At 42.2% G+C, this 20,209-nt stretch overlaps 2 protein-coding genes across 3 annotated transcripts; one reads left to right on the plus strand and one right to left on the minus strand.

Moving 5' to 3' along the window:
* Nucleotides 1–297: 297 nt before the first annotated feature.
* On the minus strand, nucleotides 298–7,951 carry ACOT13 (acyl-CoA thioesterase 13). 2 transcript variants are annotated; one of them, XM_057414728.1, is made up of 3 exons: nucleotides 7,820–7,951; nucleotides 3,230–3,414; nucleotides 298–1,005 (listed from the first exon to the last, which is right to left on the minus strand). In XM_057414728.1, exons 2-3 carry the CDS (start codon nucleotides 3,412–3,414, stop codon nucleotides 852–854), a joined length of 339 nt encoding a protein of 112 aa, XP_057270711.1. In that variant the 5' UTR covers nucleotides 7,820–7,951; the 3' UTR covers nucleotides 298–851. The 2 variants fall into 2 exon arrangements, with proteins under 2 accessions (XP_057270711.1, XP_057270710.1); XM_057414727.1 differs by having other exon boundaries at nucleotides 7,777–7,934.
* Nucleotides 7,829–17,474, plus strand: TDP2 (tyrosyl-DNA phosphodiesterase 2). The gene is made up of 7 exons (XM_057414719.1): nucleotides 7,829–8,235; nucleotides 8,315–8,406; nucleotides 13,134–13,301; nucleotides 14,656–14,747; nucleotides 15,599–15,717; nucleotides 16,100–16,270; nucleotides 17,085–17,474. Exons 1-7 carry the CDS (start codon nucleotides 7,957–7,959, stop codon nucleotides 17,364–17,366), a joined length of 1,203 nt encoding a protein of 400 aa, XP_057270702.1. The 5' UTR covers nucleotides 7,829–7,956; the 3' UTR covers nucleotides 17,367–17,474.
* The last annotated feature ends 2,735 nt before the right edge of the window (nucleotides 17,475–20,209 follow it).

The raw sequence follows: 20,209 nt of genomic DNA on the forward strand, positions 1-20,209 counted from the left end.
AACCCAGGTCAGGCAATCTACAGCCTTAGCCTGATGAAAGGCTCAGCCAGTTTATTTTGATATGTCTCTGAACTGATGATATTTAAACAAATATAGCCAGAACTCAGGTAGTTAATGGTGAAAAGCCCCAGTGACATAACTGCATTTTCACATTCAGGAATCACAGGGGGATGATGACATCTCAGGTGAATTTGCATACAAGGGTTCTATCACACACTCTCTCAAGCACTCCATGCTGGCAAGCTTTTACTCAGTGCAAAAAGATTACAAAACTATTAAATAATCTTTAAAAAGGTGGTTTCAGGAAGCTTTATTTAATACTTTTGAATTTGTTACAGCATCAGTAAATCACATTTTGTATTACCCTGCTTTACACTCTCAAACCATTTTCACACTCTGTTACAGGAACTCTGTACTACTACCATCTTACACAATGAGTAGTTTAGTTTGTAAGCATATATAGTGTTTTTTGATTGTGACTGCTACGGACCTGAAGACAGGGTTACTTTATCACACGACCACACCACAGGCAAGGAAAACAGATCTCCTAAAACACTGTCATGCTGATAAACCATATGGCTGCTCCAAAGGCTTGTCCCTTCAGCTATCTTGACCCTAAAGAGCCAGATGCAATCCCATGCTATCACACTCTGTTGTTCATCTCAAAATAGGCACTAATTTTAGGCTTGTAGCCACTTTGGTGGTCATTAAGAAATTTGTTTATTATGAGTGAGGCAAATTCACTTCATATAGATTAACACAACTTTGTGCAAATGTCTTACTGCATAATGAGAAAAATAATTCTATATGGGATTCTTATACCCAACATTATTATTTTTTAAATTACTTTCTTATCCTAGATACTTTGTATGTCTACCTTGTGCAATTAATTTTCCTGTTGCCTTATTTGTTAAATCCACGGTGGCAAATGCAAGATTTCTTCCTTGCTTCAAAATCTGAGCTGTAATCAGTATCTCTTCTCCCATCTTAGCAGCAGAAGTATATCTTCAAGGAAGAGCAAAAGGAACAGGTAAGAGGCTTTATAGAGCACAAATCCAAGATTATTCCTGTGGTTTTAGATTATCACAAAGGGAATTAACAAAAGTGAGTAATAAAGACATATCATAACCGCCTGCTTGCAAATCACCACTTCGTAAAGTCCTTGAGTTCCTCTAAGTACTGCAGTGGTAGTTCAGTATAAGAATTCTCTGAGAAAATAGAGGACTGAAAAAAACCCATTGGCTTGATTCTGAGGAAGAGTCCATTTTGGAGCAGAAACAAATAGATACCAAAGACCTCAGTTAGAAGGTCAGCTCCAAGTCCTATTGCAGCCACTACTAGCTTCCTATAGCCTTTCTAAACTAGTCTAGCTGGTTCAGCTGCAAAATGTCTCTATTACAAAGACTCCAGAAGGTCATTTCTGTTATGGAACCGCAGCACAGGTTAACTGCTTCCCACACCATGATAAAAGTAATGGAAATCTGGGAGGCCTTCAAAACTTCCCAGGTTTGATGTTGTTTCCACTCATTAGATAACTCTTTTTTTTTATTTTCATGAGTTTTTATTTTCATTTATTTCCTCTCCAGGGAATAGGAAGAAACTCCCCTACAAATAGCCTGGAAAGAATTAGGATGAATATGATCCAACCATGATCTGAGGTAAGGGAACAATATTCAAATGTTAGAATTACAGAGGAAGATGTGTAATTGCTGGATATAAATCTTACTGAGATTACTTTCATCAACCAGTCCATTTTTATCCATGACACCATGTCAAAAGTATTCTCAGTCACGCCTAATACTGGTGTAGCACAAGCCCCACTAGTTGACAGAGGGTATGGTTTCAGTTTTGTTTCATTCTTAGAAGCTGCTGCTGATCCTCTTGTGATTTAAAAAAAAGCAACAAAAATATCCCAAACAAACAAAAAGCTTCTGTGTCTCTGTTCTTTCCATTACTGACATATTTCCCTTGTGTCAATGTTTTAAAAAGCTCCTTCCCCCAAAGGAAAAAGTTGTATTATAGCAATATTCAATATGCAATATCTCACTTGTTCAAGTAAGGCAGTAGTCTGGGTTAAACAAATCTATTAATATTGCTTGACATAACATTTCCAAAAGGTTATGCTACTCAGTTATTTTGGATCACCTCCAGAGACAGAATTATCTTAAGATTTTAGCCCTTCTGTAATTGGGTAGGCATACTTGATAATATAAATAATTTGTATGTTGGCCTCTTGTTATATTACTGTAGGGAAAAAAAACAACAGAATCACAGAATTTCAGGTTTTCATTTCCAGTAAGTTTCTAGTCATCACAGTGGCAGTATAAAGCTTAAATAGACTCTCCAGTCCCACCCATCCAGTGGAGAAATCAGAAGATGCTGGGGCAGGTGGGGGAAAGGAGGGAACCTGGTAAAGATACAGATTGCTCCCCAGACACTTTTAAAACTTACATTTTCTGTTTAAGTCTTGATGATGGGATATTTTCCCAAGATTTTTAATGCTCTGTGTTAGTTATTCCAAGTAGGATTGCTTTACTTCCAATTAGTCATAATCTCTTCATTAAAAGTAATGAATCAAAGCTGACAAGCTGTAACTGCATGAGCAGAAAAGGTTTTAGAGCAACTTTTTTTAAAGACACTGTGCTTTTAAATTTGCATTACGGAAAGAACTATTCTCTGTATAAAACTCCCTTTAAATGACCTAGAGCAAAGGAATCTTCCTCCACTGAGAAATTCTAATCCAATCTGTAATTTGCTTTCTATGTGAGCATGCAACAGAGCTAAACTGTTTCCCATTTTAATATCTTCCCTGTTTTAATATTTTATTCAGTAATATTTAAAAAGGGCTTACAGAAAGCTGTTTACCATAGATCTTGGTGTTTGAGGACGCTCTAACATATCTTTACAAGCGAAGACAGAATTTGAGCCAATTTCTTAAGACTAAAGTTTACCACACATCAACATCCCTTCATATTCTATGAATGAATGGACACCGTCTCTTAAATGTATGTAACAAATGAAAGATTAAAGTCCAACTCTAATTTTACAACCAAATGGTGTGTCTCCAAATACAACCTCCCCTTAATTTATCAAAACAAGACTTCTAAAATCACAGAAAACACTTTTTTAAGTGAGTACTACAGCACAGAAATGATGTACAATGGACTCAATACTGTGTTAGGGGATGAAAAGTTAGTATGTTTTGGTAAATATCGTGGCTGATACCTACGTGATGTTCATGTCCACACTGACCCCGGGCACTGCTCTTTCTGTGTACAGCAACGCTGCTGTTGACACCACATCCACAAGTGTGGCTGTCAAACCTCCATGTAATGTACCACCTCTGTTTGTGTGCTCCTCCTCTACTTTCATTTCACAAACAATTTTTCCAGGAGTTGCAGAAAGAAGTTTCATCTGTATAACCAAAACAAGAATAAAAAAAGCTTACTGACAATAGTACCAACACCCAATACTGCCCTGAATCAAACTGAAAGTAAATCTTGTTTAACTCTGGACTCATGAGACAGAAGATACAAAATATAGTAATTAAACTGTCATATTAGGTATTTCCATGCATTTTGAGCACAAGATTGTTGCCTTAGAAATCAAATGTCTTTCTAGTGCAGATAAACATTTAAACTGACAGCTTAACAAAGCTTCAATACTTACTACGCTCTCAGGAATTGCTTAGGAGACAACATTATTCTTTGGTTTTCCTTTTGCTTTAATCTGTGACTGAAACCCAGATTAGAGGGAACACAAAACTGCTCTATCTGTGTGTACCACACTTGTGAAGGCATATTTGTTAGCTCACTAAATGGAAACGAGACTGACAGTAATTCATTAATAATCATTCTATCAGAGCAACCTCAGTAAAAATCAGTATTTGGCCAGGAGCACTAGAAATGCTAATCAGATTGGTCCCCCTCAACTGAAATTCATATTCCTTGGCAGAAGTATCCAAGGTTGTATCACACTGTACTACAGCACTATGATTTGTGTATAAACTTTTATTCCAGCCCATAGGTATTAAATAGAAAATTACAGTACATCTATGGCACCATGTTTCCCCCTGCAATCAACACAAGCAGCTGGATTTTTGAGACCACAAAGTTACTGTGATTCAGTTAGTAGCATTATAGTCAAAATCCAAAATATGTTCAAAATCTGAAAGCAGATGCAAAACTGAGGTAAATTCAGCATATGCATTTACATCTACAACTAAGACTCTGAAGTACCTTTAGACTGTCACAAGGGAAATACGGGCATATTTATTATAATTCCTACTGATTTTTTACACTTATTTTAAAAGTTACATGTTTCCATACTGTATCAGCTGAGTTGACTCAAATCTTTTTAATCTTACATGGAATTAAGATTTAAATATCTCTCATTTTGCTATTCCTTATTTATGACGCAGTGTAAGTGCTCAGTCTGAGTCAATGTCCTCTTCTGAAAGGCCAAAATTACCCAAATTTTGCAGAGAAATGATACTAAGATAAATGATGACGTAGTACACAGTCTGTCTATGAATGCAAAAAGCTGGAATTAAGCAGAGGGGAAGGAAATCACTGAGGCAGTGTCCTAATACAGGAATAGCACCTTGATCAACAGAAATCCTAAATCCTAAACCAGGCATGCTGTGCTGCACCGACTGAAGGTCTAAGTTTCTGACAGATCTAATGAGGACTTCACTGATGCCTGACACTGGGAGCAGATGGTTTCCAGTACCGTCAGGGAGTGCTCCAATCCACCAGCAAGGCAAGGAAAACATCTGGTTTCATTTGTCATTGCCCTGATCTGGCACTAGCTGCCTGCTCTCCTTGACGAAAACAGTTCTATGTACGAATGCTTCCAGGACTTACATAGCTAGAACTGCTGGTCTCTACTTCTCACAGCCCTCCTGTGCTTGTCTTCCCACGCCTCTGTCTCCGTGAACAGTATGCTGCTTCAGCTCCCAGTTACTACTGCAATGCACTACTTCCTTGGAGAAAGGGCTTTAAAACCCACAATCGTTAAGCCCTGTGTGGATGTCACATTGGAATGAAACCAGAAACTAAGTCTGTTGCTGGAGCTTGAAAGTTTCAGACTGGAATCTGTCTTATCCAGAACAGGAAAAATCTTGAGTCATTTAATTACAGAAAGAAAAGCTTCAGGTATCTCCCGGAAAAAAAAAACCAGCAAATAGTTTACATTCAAACAAAACTGCATTTCTATTGTTGTTATGATTTTGTTCATAGCATCATAATTCTAGGAGATTGCAGAAAAGTTCTAAAAGTATTTCAGAGCAAGCCTGTCTTAATGAAGCCAGTCTCCTAAGGCTCACTTCCAGACATTTGCCATTATGAGCTGAAATACTGCATTCATTAGGGACTGTAATGATAGGACAAGGGGTAACGGGTTAAAACTTAAACAGGGGAAATTTAGACTGGATATAAGGAAGAAGTTCTTTACTGTAAGGGTGGTGAGGTACTGGAATGGGTTGCCCAGGGAAGTTGTGAATGCTCCATCCTTGGTGGTATTCAAGGCCAGGCTGGACAGAGCCTTGGGTGACATGGTTTAGTGTGAGGTGTCCCTGCCTATGGCAGAGGGGTTGGAACTAGATGATCTTAAGGTCCTTTCCAACCCTAACTATTCTATGATTCTGTGATTTGCTCTCTACTTAGACTGGTAAAGTTTTAAGGTAAAGGAGAGTAAATTATCACAGTGAAGGGGTGACTAAGAACTACTTTGACTTTATAAATAAATGAGTTTCTTAAGCTTTATATACAAGACCAAAACGTCTTGGGGAAACAAGACAAGAAGAGTTGCTCTGCAAACAGTTACCTTCTATTAAATATGTCGGATCATGAAGCTGTCGATGAAAGCAATGCTTCAGTATTGCAAAATGTGTACATTTTGACCTGGTTGGTTTTCTTAGATATAGTTATTGTATCCTTTTATGTCACAGTTACACAAATAAAGAAGAAATTAAATGGAGAATTCTAGTGTTGCAAAATTTAATGAAACTGCTTCACAGGACCACCCTACACAGAAGCTACACTACAGATTTTAGGACAACACAGTAAAGTCATTTCAACATTTTTGATCATAATGTAGCATTACAATAGAGCCATACCAGTCAAATGCATTTCTTCATAGTGGGCCTTTAGTGGAACCTCACAGAGCAGTGAGATGCTTGTGCTTTCAGTCTGATCTCAAGGTAAACTGTGAGATGTTGTAACGAGCTATGTTTAATTTTTAAACAGAGTAATGATTTATTTCATACTTTCACGGTCCTGGAAGTTAGCTTAGTCACACGTACTATGAAGGGAAGAATACTAGTTACTAAGTAAGTCACAGCAGGTTATTCAGTAGAATCCTTAGAGAGGTACTGGAAGGTAGCTCTTGCATTTTAAAAGTTACTGAATAACAATTGTGCTTTCATGTGTTACCACCATAACCCGTTTAGAGATCTTGAATCCAGGCCTGCACCAGTGTGCTGCTGAAGCGCCTGCAGCCATGACACCAGGTCATGGTTCAGCTAACACACCACGGCCCTTGGCCTCCTCCAGCTCCAGTGGCCTGGCCTGTGTGGCTCAAGGGCACTGTCTGTCATGCTGCTGCCTGCCTGAGGCAGAGCCTGAGGAGCTACTGCCCTGCAAGGATAGAGCAGCTTAGCCAGCCTGGAGTGAGAACATGTAAGAGCAACAGCCCTGCATACACCCAGGTCAGTGCAGGAGGGCAGGAGGTGATGCAGGTACCAGAGCAGAGGTTCCCCTGCAGTCCGTGGTGCAGACCATGGTGAAGCAGCCGTGCCCCTGCAGCCCGTGGAGGTCCATGGTAGAGCAGATCTACACCTGCAGCCCACGGAGGTCCATGGGGAGCGGATCTCCACCTGCAGCCCATGGAGGACCCCACACTGGAGAAGGTGATGCCTGAAAGAGGCTGTGACCCTGTGGGAAGCCCACACTGGTGGAGGGTCCTAGCAGGACCTGTGGCCATGCAGGGGACTGATGCTGGAGCAGTCTGTCCCTGAAGAGCTGCACCCATGGAAGGGACCCACACTGTAGCAGTCTGTCCCTGAAGAGCTGCACCCATGGAAGGGACCCACACTGTAGCAGTCTGTTCCTGAAGGATGCACCCATGGAAAGGACCCACACTGGAGCAGTTCGTGAAGAACTGCTGCCTGGGGGAAGGACTCGCTTTGGAGAAGTTCATGGAGGACTTTCTCCCGTGGGACAGACCCCACACTGGAGCAGGGTAAGAATGTGAAGAGGAAGGAGCAGCAGAGACAACGTGTGAGGAACTGCCCACAACCCCCATTCCCTGTTCCCCTGTGCTGCTGGCAGGGAGGAGATAGAGAATTTGGGAGTGAGGTGGAGCCCAGGAAGAAGGAAGGGGTTAGGCGAAGGTGTTTTTTAAGATTTGGTTTTATTTCTCATTATCCCACCCTGATGCGATTGATAATAAATTAAACTTCCCCGTCGAGCTTGCTTTGCCCGTGACGGTAACTGGTGAGTGATCTCTCTCTGACCTTAACTCACAAGCCTTTTACCGTATATTCTCTCCCCTGTCCAGCTGAGTGGCTTTGGAGAGCACCTGCATCCAGCCAAGGGCAACCCACCACAACACCTCATCCCAGCTTAGCCTTTTATTCTAGGAGGGGAAAAAAGCGGCTTTTAAACGATCAGCCCCGCTGCGCCCGACCGCCGTCTCTCTGGTCAGAGGCTGCCGTTACCTGCCCGTCGCCGGCGGGACGCCCTCCAGTACGTCCCGCTCTGAGGCCACCCCTACCTTGTTGAGCACCCGGTCGAAGCCCTGCGACTCTGTCATGTACTTCATGGCCTGCTTCAGGCTCTCCACCGTAAACCCCATGCTGCCAGCTCCGCTGCTGCCCGCGCTCCGGAACAGCAACTCCGGCGGGCGGAGCTTTCCCCCTAGTTTCCGCCCGGAGCGTCCCACCGCCGGGCAACCATGGAAGCGGCGGCGGTGGCGGCGGAGGGGCGGCGGCGGCAGGAGGAGGAGGCGACGAGGTACCCGCAGGCTGGGGAGCAGCTGCCGGTGGTGGTGCCGGCGGCGGCGGAGGAGGAGGAGCGGGAGCAGAAGCAGAAGGAAGAGAAGGAGGAAGAGGAGGAGGAAGAGTCCCCACTTGCTAAGCGGAGGAAGGTGCTGTGCTCCGAGTTTACCGCCATCACCAGCAGCGACGCGGCGGTGGCGCGCAGCTTCTTGGCCAGCAACGACTGGCACATAGAGGTACGCCTGGCCCGGGGGCCACGGTGGGCTGCCTCGGCAGCGGCCCCTTCCTTCCCTGCCATCTGCCTCTATGTTTCAGAGGGCGCTGAACGCCTACTTCGAGCCGCCGATGGAGAAGGAGGATGAGGCAGCGGGCAGGGTGCCGACGGTCTGCGCGGGGCCCGGGAGCTGGTAGGTGGTCGTGGAGCCCGGGACAGCAGGAGGGCTCGGCAGGCGGGGTGAGGGGAGCGGTGCCTCTCCACCCGCCTGTACCTCCGGGGTGCAGGCAGGGTCCCCGACACCCGAGAGAGCTGTGTCCGGGTCATAGTGTACCCTTGAGGAGCGGCGCTCCTCTCCCCATTTGACCTCGCACCTCTGCTGACATGCTGTGAGGCAGGTGGTTTGTGGTCTTCACACTGAAGTTTCTGCAGGAGTTCTCATTGCTTCCCATCACTATCCCCTTCGAGGGGAATAGCTTCTCCTGGGAGGCTGTCAGACTTGTGAGATGCACTTTCCCTCAGTGGATGCTTCAGCCACCTTCCTCTGGGATTGTGAGTCTTGGAGAAGGGATGAGCTCATTTGCCTTGTCTTGTGCAGCAATACATATGCAGATTTTACCGCACACACACGCATTTGTATATATGTAAACTGTGCATATATATCATATACTACATGTAGTTGACAAGTGGTAATAGCCTGATGCTGTGCCGGGGAGGTTTAGATTGGATATAAGGAAAAAGTTCTTCACTGAAAAGATGGTCAGGCACTGGAACAGGTTTAGAATCATAGAATAATTAGGGTTGGAAAGGACCTTAAGATCATCTAGTTCCAAACCCCTGCCATGGGCAGGGACACCTTCCACTAGACCGTGTCACCCAAGATTCTGTCCAGCCTGGCCTTGAACACTGCCAGGGATGGAGCATTCACAGCTTCCCAAGGAAGTGTCCAGAAACACTGTAGATGAGGCCCTAGTGACATGGTTTAAGGGTGGACTTGTCAGTCCTGAGGTAACGGTTGGACTTGATGATCTTAAAGGTCTTTTCCAACCTAGATGATTCTGTGATTCTGTGTGCATTTATATTTATATAAATAAAACTGACGTACATGCACATATTGTTAAATGTACCTGTGGGAGTTAGAATCTAAGATCTGTTCCTTGTACACACAGATTATCGCACAGCATACCCATAGGGCATACCGAGGGTATTGAACTGCATGTAGAATTGAACTTTTACAGATCCCTGCCATACGCAGTCCTGAGGGAAGTTTTTTTACTGTAGTTTTATATATTAGACTTATGTGTTATATATGGAATTATGGAATGGGTTGGAAGGGACCTTAAAGATCATCTAGTTCCAACCCCTCTGCCATGGGCAGGGCGTTCCAACTAGACCCATCCAATCTGACCTTGAACACTGCTAGGGATAGGGCATCCACAGCTTCTCTGGGCAACCTGTGCCAGTGCTTCACCACCCTCAAAGTGAAAATTTTCTTCCTAATATCTAATCTAAATAACCCCTCTGTCAGTTTAAAGCCATTCCCCCTCATCCTATCCCTGCATGCCTTTGTAAAAAGTCCCTCTCCAGGTTTCTTGTAGGCCTCCTCTAGGTATTGGAGGACTGTTATAAGATCTCTCCTGAGCCCTCTCTTCTCCAGGCTGAAAAAGCCCAACTCTCTCAGCGTGTCTTCAAAGCAGAGGTGCTGCAGGCTCTGATCATCTTTGTGGCCTGACCAGTTCCACATCCTTCTTATGTTGGAAGCCCCAGAGCTGGACGCAGAACTGCACAAGAGCAGAGTAGAGGGGCAGGATCACCTCCTTTGGCCTGCTGGCCATGTTCCTTTTAATGCAGCCCAGCATACAGTTGGCTTACTGGGGTGCAAGCGCACACTGCCAGCTCATGATGAGCTTCTCCTCAACCAACAGCCCAAGTCCTTCTCGTCAGGGCTGCTCTCAATCCAGCTCTCATCCAGCCTGTAGTTGTGGTTTGGATTGCCCTGGCCCGAATGCAGGACCTTGCACTTGTTCCTTGCAGGACCTTGCACTATAAGGATCATAAGACCTCTTATGATCTTTATAGTTATAAACTGTATTTGGTAACAGCATATCGGCTTTTGCTTGATATGTATTGAGACGAGGCACAAAAGCACAAAATGTAATCAGTTCTAAGTAATGGTAAGTTTGATGGCTTTGTAATGGAAAATAACTGCAGCGCTTGAAGGTAGTTGACATAGTTTCAGGTCCTTAGGACCTTAGTACAAAAGGTGTAAGAAAAGCAGAATAGATAAACAGGACCTGGGGATGGGGAGCATCTGGGACTAGCAGATGTCCAGGATGGGAGCAGTTAAACTAACCGATAAGTAGAAAGACAGGGTGATTACTATGTCTGTAATGTTAATTAAGCTGGTTATGGAGATTGTTGGGAAAAGTAAACGACCCTTAAAGACCACCATCACGTTTTTGTATGCATGCCGGAAACTTTCTGGATGTGATATGCCCTGTGACCATATAAGGATGGCCTGTATAGCAATACAGGGACACACGTTAGGAGGAGCTATTCCCCCGTGTCTCCCAGCCCGCTACAATAGAGAATACCTCCTTGTCAACTTGAAACTCTGTTGGCGAGTTTGTTCCTGGAGTTTTCTCTGAATCAGTATGTATGAAAAAATGCAAGCCTACTGAACATTAACATTAGTCTGTATGTAGTCCATGATGAGTTAGAATATATCTGTATCAAATTGGCAGCACCTTTTTCACTACTTGCCTCTGTCTTTTGCACTGTGGCTTCTGCCTTGAGCTGTTATATGGCAGGATGTGTTGGAAGGGAGGACTATTTGAAGACCTTCCAGACCACATAGACTTTTGTATTTCATCTCAGTCCTTCAGGTTACAGTATAAATACAGAAAGTCATCATGGAGATACTGGAGGCATATACCGCATTATTTACCTATTTAAATATCCCTTAGCTTCCTCTTTTTCCTCTGCTTTCCTTCTTCTGTTCAGTTTAGATTACATGTGCATGGTAGTGGACTCTTAGGTTGTTTATGCAGCACTAAGTACAAAACCAGTACTAAGATCTAGGGAATAGATTTGGTTTGGTTCCAGGCCTTATTTTCATGTGTGCATACAAATTCTATGTTTAAAAGAAAATTCTGGTATCGTTACTTTGCCAAAATACAGTTTATCTAGTCTTAGCTATACTGTTTAATGTATTTTGTTACAGACTTTACTCAAGGAATTTGCTTTGGATCACTGTTGTGATTTAATCCCGGTGGGCAACTCAAACCCACACAGACACTTAACTCACTTCTCCTTGGTGGGATGGGGGAGAGAATCAGAAGGGTAAAGTGAGAAAACTCATGGGTTGAGGTAAAGACAGTTTAATAGGTAAAGAAAAAACTGTGAGTACAAGCAAAGGAAAACAAGTAATTCAGTGCTTTCCATGGGCAGGCAGCTGTTTGGCCATCCCCAGGAAAGCTGGGCTCCATCATATGTAGTGATTACTTGGGATGACAAACACCATAACCCTGAATGTTCCCCCTTCCTCTTCCTTTCCCCCTGCTTTTATTGCTGAGCGCAATATTGTATGATGTGGGATATCCGTTTGGTCAGTTGGGGTCAGCTGTCCTGGCTGTTCCCTCCCAGCCTCTTGTGCATCTCCAGCCTGCTTATTGGAGGGGCAACAGAGAAGCAGGGAAGGCCTTGATGCTGGGTAAACACTGCTCACAACAGCTGACACATCCCTGTGATATCGTTTTGGTCACAGGGTAGACGAGGTCTGTGTTTTTGAGGTGAGATTTGGAGTGAATATTCCCAAAGAAAAAGGCTATCAATTTGTTACATAATGAGTTAACACATTTATCTCCCCAGGGGTTTGGCAATTGAAAACACTTGGCTGTACTACAAAGATGAGCACATAAAAGCAAGTCCTGGCTGCAGTCCTTCATTTTTAGTATGCTGGAAAGTGTTTGAAAAACTAATACACCCAGCCTGTCTTTAGCACAGGGAAAGAGTTGAATTATTCAAGTGCTTTGGATTACATTGGTGGCTGTCTGATTAACTTAAATCAGAATGGTAAATGTTATTTTGTGTGTATAAGGAGGAGGAAAACCCACTTACTTCTCCTGTGTACTAAGGCTATGGGTGACTGAGGTCTGTATGTTACTGTGCTTTTAAATTATGTTGACGTTCAGAATGCATGGGTAAAGGTCTTTCCGAATCTTCGTTAGCAAAGACAAGCCTTCCTCATAGGAGAAGGAAAACTCCTATCTTCAAACCCGGGCTGATGGAGCTCATCTAGCCATGTATGGTCTTCCATCTAAGAGAAGGGCACTCTTACAAAACCTGCAGACTTTGCTGTCACCGTCCTAGCTAACTAGGCCGTGGCAGTTAAACCTCAGGCGTAAAGGGTGGGACCAGTTCTGCGCAAGCTGCACTTCACCTAAAAAAATCCGCTGCACAGGCTGGAAGGGCTGACTCTCACTTGTCTGTATGGACAGGCGAGGGTCGAAACGGTAGGTGACAAGGTGCATGGGAAGCTGCAGATCCAACCTTGCATGTGGGTGGACCAGCGCATGGGTAGCTCGAGTTAGCTAGGGAGATGACAGTCATGGTCGGACACTTAGTGATTGCCCAAGCAGCCTTTTTTTCCAACCAGATTCGCATATCCCACATGCCCTTGGTCATCGTGCATGTGGTAAGCGTGGTTAAAGCCCTTCCCAAATCTTTGCTTGCGAAGCCAAGCCATCAAATTATGTTGAGATCAATACATGTTAACTTATTTGTTGGGAAAATTTTAATGGCCACATATGGGTGGGATATTTAGATGGGTCTAAAACATTTTGCTTTAGAAGATAAGGGAGGTAATTGCAGGAAGAGTCGTATGATGCATGTTGTAAAACAAGTAAACTCTCTCTTTAGTATTGACCTCACAGCAGATGCAACTACTAGCGATGACAGTGTCAATAGTGCAGACTCAAGGAAACAAGAAGATGACAGCAGCTTCTCACTGATAACCTGGAACATTGATGGGTTGGATTCAGGAAATCTAAAAGAACGAGCTAGAGGAATCTGTTCTTACCTGGCATTGTAAGTACAGCTTCATCTCTGTATTGTCATGTACCTAGCTTTAAAGGAAAAAGGAAGCTTCTTGGTTTAGATATTTACAAATCTTCATGCCCAGATTATCTTAATATTAGATAAAACAATACAATCGCTTTATAAATCCTAAATAGCTGAAGAAACATTGACATACTGGATGGAAGAGGTATGAGCCCATGCAGCATCCCAAAGGTTATGTATTTTGTGGTGCCTATTTTTAAAAGCCTTTTTTATAACGATCAATATTGTGCAAGTTGTAGTCATGTATCAAGGGTGTATTTCATACTTCCATCCTGTATATGAGAAGTATAAAACTGCAAGAAACTTGTCTCATTCCAGTAGTATGAATAACATCACTCTAGAGCAAACTGAAAAACTGGAGACTTTTTTAGTAAAATTTGAAAAGTGGGTCTCTTGCTGTAACTGTTGTCTACTAAAAAAAGAAAATGTGCAAGGTAAGATAAAAGCAGTAGAATTTGTGATTATCTTTTATAGTTCCACCAGTGGAAACTTTTCATGAATATATTTATGAGCAGCTTAACAATTACATAAATTGATTTATCTTAACACAGTAACTTTATCAGTGTAAATTAATAAAGTAATTATATTCTTAATATAATTAAGTAATAATTTAATTTTCTCTTAAACCAGCAGAAACTCCTTAACTAAATAAATTCTCACTTGATTTTGTTAACCTGGGGTGACATATTTTTCTTTTGTAAGTAAGGTGATAGGGTTGTCCTTTACCTGCTTACAGTAGGGCTGTTAGCAGTATAGCAAACACAGGGACAGCTGTAAAGTCATATCTAAATCAGTATTTTCAGGACTGCTGCCTCACACAAACTGTTACTGACTGAAAAACTCTTAAGAAATAAAAGAGCTCGTCATTGATGAGACTGGAGAAAATGCATGGCAGGTTACGTGAGAGGATCTGTTGTAAGGGACCGAGGTGACAGTTGGAATCTCCTGGAGAGCTTAGATGTTGCAGAATATGTTCCAAAGCTACTTTGCAGCTCCTGAAGTTGAATTCCTTGTGTATGCAGTGTACGAAACCTGTGCAAATGTTTGCAGGATCCAGGTGAAAGGAAGTAGTGCATTCTTGTACAACATCAGTACGTTTCAGCCGTAATATTTTTTTCTTCCCTTTTAGCAGTGGTGATATGTTTACATGCTACTAAATAAGATGGAGAGAGTTTTTTCTTTTTTTAAAAAACAGATTATTAAAGTATCTAAAGAGGAGGACAAAGTGTGCCTGAACCCCCGACCCTGTTCCATTTGGCCTCAGAGTGTAACAGTACTACATTTCAGTAGTTAATTTAAAATCTCATCTTGCCGATTTCAGATACAGTCCAGATGTTGTGTTTTTACAAGAGGTTGTCCCACAGCATCTCTGTCTTCTACAGATGAAAGCAGGCAATTACATTATGATTCCAGGTAAGAAATAACCCTCACTTTCAGATAGAAACCAGAGAAGTAAGTTCAGTTTTATTCTGTCTCCTTTGCTAAAATCTGACCATTTGCAGGAATGAAAGGAATAAAGTCAAGAAAGAAGCACTTAAATTACTGTGTTTTACTATCAGGATATAATGCGAGTTATGCATGTGAAAATCTTGCTTGCCTGTTGGTTTGGAATCAGAATGGTTTGGGTTGAAAGGGACCTTAAAGATCACCCAGTTCCAACCCCCCTGTAGTGGGCAGGGACACCTTCCACTAGTGTTTTGACGAGGTTGCTCAAAGCCCTTTCCAGCCTGGCCTTAAGCACTGCTATGGATGGGGCAGCCACAGCTCTAGGCAGCCACAGCTCTAGGCAGCCACAGCTCTAGGCAGCCACAGCTCTAGGCAGCCACAGCTCTAGGCAGCCGCAGCTCTAGGCAACCTATGCCAGTGCCTCACCACCCTCATAGTAAAAATTTTTTTACTAATGTCTAATCTAAATCTCCCCTCTATCAGTTTAAAGCCATTGCCCCTTGTCCTGTCACCACATGCCTTTGTAAAAATTTCTCTCCAGATTTCTTTTTATTTTTTCTGCATTTTGAGAAACTGATAGCAAGGGTAACAAAAAAATAAAGAAGAAAAAAGTCCCATAGGTAAGTAATTTATTAAATATTTGCATTTACAAAGTTTAAAAAAGTCACACCCCTATTGTGAAACTTCTAACTAATGACTTCATGTATATTAAAATTAATGGGATTCTCCTGGATCATGGCAAAAAGGTCTCTTTCAGAACCTTTTTTATGGCACAGCAGAAGATATCCTTGACCGTGACTTTCCCTGTTCCTCTTTAGGTAACATAGATGGCTATTTCACTGTCATAATGTTGAAGAAATCAAGAGTGAAGCTACTGAAACATGACATAATACCTTTTCCAACAACCTCTATGATGAGGAACCTTTTGGTTGTGCATGTGAGTGAGACAGTATGTACCTAACAGCTGCATTTCTGCTTTCAAAAGAGAAAAAAATCTCGGGAAAGGCTGGACTGGCTTTACTCTATGACAGTCTCAAACAGCAGAAAAACTTCACCAAACATTCAAACTCGGCTTCATTTGGTACTAGCAAACTTAAATCTTTTATTTAAGTTACTGGTCATACTGTGTTTTCAAGTCTCATAATGTCTGAAAACAAGACTAAAAGTCTGTTATCCTCCTGTAAGCCACTTTTCTTCAATGTAAAATTAATATTAACCAGAGCCCTATCAGTAAGTAATTTACTTCAACATTATACTTTTGTCTTTGAACTTTTTATCGTAGTGTGGATAGTAACATTGCCTCTTCATTTCACACACAGGTGAGCATATCTGGTAATGAACTTTGCCTTATGACTTCTCATCTGGAAAGCACTAAAGATCACTCCAATGAGCGTACGAAGCAACTACAAATAGTGTTTAAAGAAATGCAGAAGGAGTCTGAGTCCACCACTGTTATATTTGGAGGGGATACAAACCTTAGAGACAGTGAGGTAAATAGAAATAAGCAACCTTGTTATTTTGGGAAGGTATTCTGCCAAAATCTTCTCAAGCTTTTCTGTTCTTTTCATGAGAAATGACCTCCTTAGACAGAATAGAGATATGAGACATTTATTCTTAAAAAGTGAAAGTGTAAGTAGAAGCTGTGGCATTGATATGCTGAGGCATTATTATAGTTGAGGTGATACATATGAGGAGCCCTCCACCAGCCCAATAACAAAATGCTTTATTAACAATATATCTGAGAAGATGCAGGGATAGTTGATGAAGTTTCGACTTCAGAAGCATCTTCTCATTTTGAGAACCTGATCTTTACTTGATCAACTCTCCGATTCTCAGAGGGTTAATACTCTGGAGAAATAGATCTCTGGAGTTCAGAATTAATCCCCCATCATCGAGACATTCAAAATTAGAAGTCATTTTTGGCTGCTGATATTTAAAGTAAAATTTGTGCATTATTACTAAAAGGTCAATGTTTCATCTTTCCTTGTCATAAAATTCCCTTGCAGTAAACTGGAATGACACTGATTCAGAGAACTTGGTGTTGAACCCCATATCTCAAAATTTCAGAGGTATTTTTTTAATGCATATTTTTTAACGTGTTGGATTTAGAAAGTACCACAGAAATTGGTCATGCTTTAGAGTATCCTGAGAAATACCACGATTTAGAAACATCTCCACTCTTTTTGTTTTCCACAACTTATGTTTTGCAGAAAAAGTGATGTGACAACTCAGATCTGGTTTTGAAGGTAAAATTTCTGAACTCACTCAGTGTCTTGTGTATTCCCCCCCACTTTCTACTTTCAGGTAGCTAAACTAGGAAACTTACCTGACAACATTATGGATATGTGGGAGTTTTTGGGTAAACCACAACACTGCCGCTATACTTGGGACACCCACTCCAATACCAACCTGCATGCAGCATACAAGTGCAAGATGAGATTTGACCGCATCTACTTTCGGCCTGCAGGGGGAGGGGGACATATTATTCCACGAAGTATGGACTTAATCGGATTGGAAAAACTAGACTGTGGCAGATTCCCTAGTGATCACTGGGGTGTTCTGTGTAATTTTGATGTGATACTATGAAAGAGGCTGGCATTGTTAGTTTTTAGGTGATTTGGTTTTGTTTTCACAAGATTTTACCCTCAGTTTAAGTAGGGCATATTTAAATTCTCAACCCTAATGCATCCTCTGCTCTTGCTTTTGCTGGAATGGCTTCATTTCAAACCATTTCCTTACTGTATGCATCTGTTCTCAAATCACATTTTTAAATATTTATTTTTAATAATTATGGAAATACAAAACCAAATTCCAGTTTTAAAATGGGAGGAAAAACCAGTAAACACAGTTAATAAACATGGTGGTTTAAAAGCCCCTTTTATTTGGCATGTATTATAATCTCGTAATAAATGCTGCTTTTGCTTATTTTTTTTAAGAATACTTTTATTGTGTTTGTGTTGTTTCTTTTGTAACCATTCCCATTCTCCTTTGCAACCCTGTCTTGTGTAGGGTGGTTTGTATTAGCTTCTGAAGTTTGTGTTGTACATACGTACCCTTTCAGGCAAGACAGTAAAGTACCTGAGGGAAGAATGACTAGATTTTCACAGAATAAGAGTTTCTTAAGTAAGAATTAAACTAATATCAAACAGTTTTAAGAACAATGTGACTTCTATTTGACAAGAAAAGGATTATAGGCAAATGCATGGAAATTATTCACTTGGGATAGTATATACCTTATTTTGTATTAACTGTTTATTAACCTGGGTATGAGTTGCAGATGAAAAAGCTTTATCTTTCCAGTGAGCTTCTAGAAACAATGCTTTTACAAGCTGCTGTGCAAAGCTTGAGCAGCTCTAGGTCTCACTGACTTTGCAAAAGATCAAACAGACTTTCTTACTCAAAGAATTGTATAACCAGTTTCATTGAAGCTATGATTTTATAGATGTGCAAACTAATAAGATGATTTAAAAGGAAAGGTCTTTCTCATGTGAAGTTTATTGTAGAGTCATGGTGAAGAAGCACTGACAACTCAAGTCAATGCAAAGTGAACACAGACTGATAAGCCTAAATTACTTGTTGTTTGTCTTAAGTCTAGAGTTTACAAACAACTTTTTGTTGCTGAACATCTGTGCTGGGTTGGCCCCGGCGGGTAGCCATGCTCCCACCTGGCTGCTGATTCAAGTATCCCCTTTAATGGTGAGATGGGAAAAGGGAAAAAACAGAATCAAGAAAGCTCATGGGTTAAGATACCTATGGGGGAGATCACCTACCTATTACCCTCATGAGCAAATCAGACTTGATTTGTGGAAATTAATTTATGAACAAGTTATTTATCTGTGTGTTTAATTACTGATTTGGGTATTGGGAAGCAAGAAGATGAACACTAACATGCTCGGGGGAAACACCTTTCCTCTTTTCCAGGCTCAGCATCACCCCATGCTCCTCTCCTCCCCCTTGTTACTTCCACAGGTCATGCTCTGTCCCTTCAGCAAAGTGAGGAGGGAATGACTGGTGTGCACAAATGCACCTAGGCTGTGCCCTGCCTCTCCCCTTTCCTTTGCTTTGGGGTGGGTCTTCCACAGGCTCTGCCATGGAGCACCTCCTCTGACCTTGGTGTTCCCTACTCATTTGCCTGTCCCACATTTTCTGCCCTGTCTTACATATGCTTTCTCTGAGGAGGTATCACCTTGACTGTGGGGGTCCATCTGAGCTGGCTGGAGCTGTGTGTCTGTGTCTGGCCACCCTGCAGCCCCCCCTGCAAGTGCCTGGGCACCCGCTCCCAATGTAACTTAGAAATAAGAGCAAGCTTCTCACATAGGCAAACAGCACTGGCACCCCCCTGCGGCCCTACCTGCCCAGCAAGGAAAAGTCCACTGATGCCATTATTGCTTTGCCTAATGTTTCTGCCTGCAACCAGCTAAGTGCTGGGGAAGGAGGAATGTGTCCAGATATTGTCCTGTCTTGCACCCTGCAAAAATGGCAGGTGGGGCTTGGGGCAATACAGGGCAGTGGCAGATGTATTCCTGGGTCCCTATCTTTAGAATAAAGTATAATAGAATATTTCCATTGGAAAGGACCTACAACAGTCATCCAGTCTGACTGACCAATTCAGGGATGACCAAGTGTTAAGGCACGTTATTAAGGGCATTGTCCAAACGCTGACAGGCTTGGGGCATCAACCACCTCTCTAGGAAGCAGGTTCCAATGTTTGACCACCACCTCAGTCAAGAAATGCTTCCTAAAGTCCAATATAAACCTCCCTCCAACAGGATGCTGAATAGTCAGGATCCTGACCCAGCTCCTCCTTGTCTCAGGAGTGGGGAGGCCTGTGGAAGGTGTGGTTTTCTGTTGATTCAACAGGAGGGCTAGGTGACCTTACTAAACAAGCAAATAAACCTCAGGAGGTTAATTCATCTTCACCGACATCAGCTGCAGAAATCTCCATTTCTGCTTTTGCTTCTTTAAACACCAAACACCAAATTCTTTTTGCTAAAGGTGAAAGAGGCTGGCCTGTTTTGGGAAGATGTCCAAATCCTCCTGTCCTGATTACTCTCAACATACCCCATTATTTTAGAGTAATTCAGCTTCAAAAACCAGGAGGGAGAAGTCACTGGTACTTTTTTAACTCAACTCATGTTGAGCATGTGATTTCTTTCTTCTATTCCCAAATAAATAGTTATATAAAAATGTGAAAAATATCTACAATGGCCAGGATTTTCCTTCCAGGTTTAAAATGGGGCTGGTCCAGTCACTGCTTTTGACCTCCTGCCTGCTCTCTTCACCAAGAACCTTTAAAGAAATACGGTGTTTGTTTTAACCACTTACCCTTCCTACCCCACTCTGGTAGTTACAGCCAAAGGATTTGTGGGGAAGGTGAAGGCAGGGCATAACGGTTTAACTTTCATAAAGGTGTTGGAGAAAGGGAAAGC

The sequence above is a fragment of the Pezoporus wallicus genome, unplaced genomic scaffold (genome assembly GCF_028554395.1).
Source record: "Pezoporus wallicus isolate ANWC-B61680 ecotype Strahan unplaced genomic scaffold, APGP_CSIRO_Pwel_v1 contig_2, whole genome shotgun sequence".
Lineage (NCBI taxonomy): Eukaryota > Metazoa > Chordata > Aves > Psittaciformes > Psittacidae > Pezoporus > Pezoporus wallicus.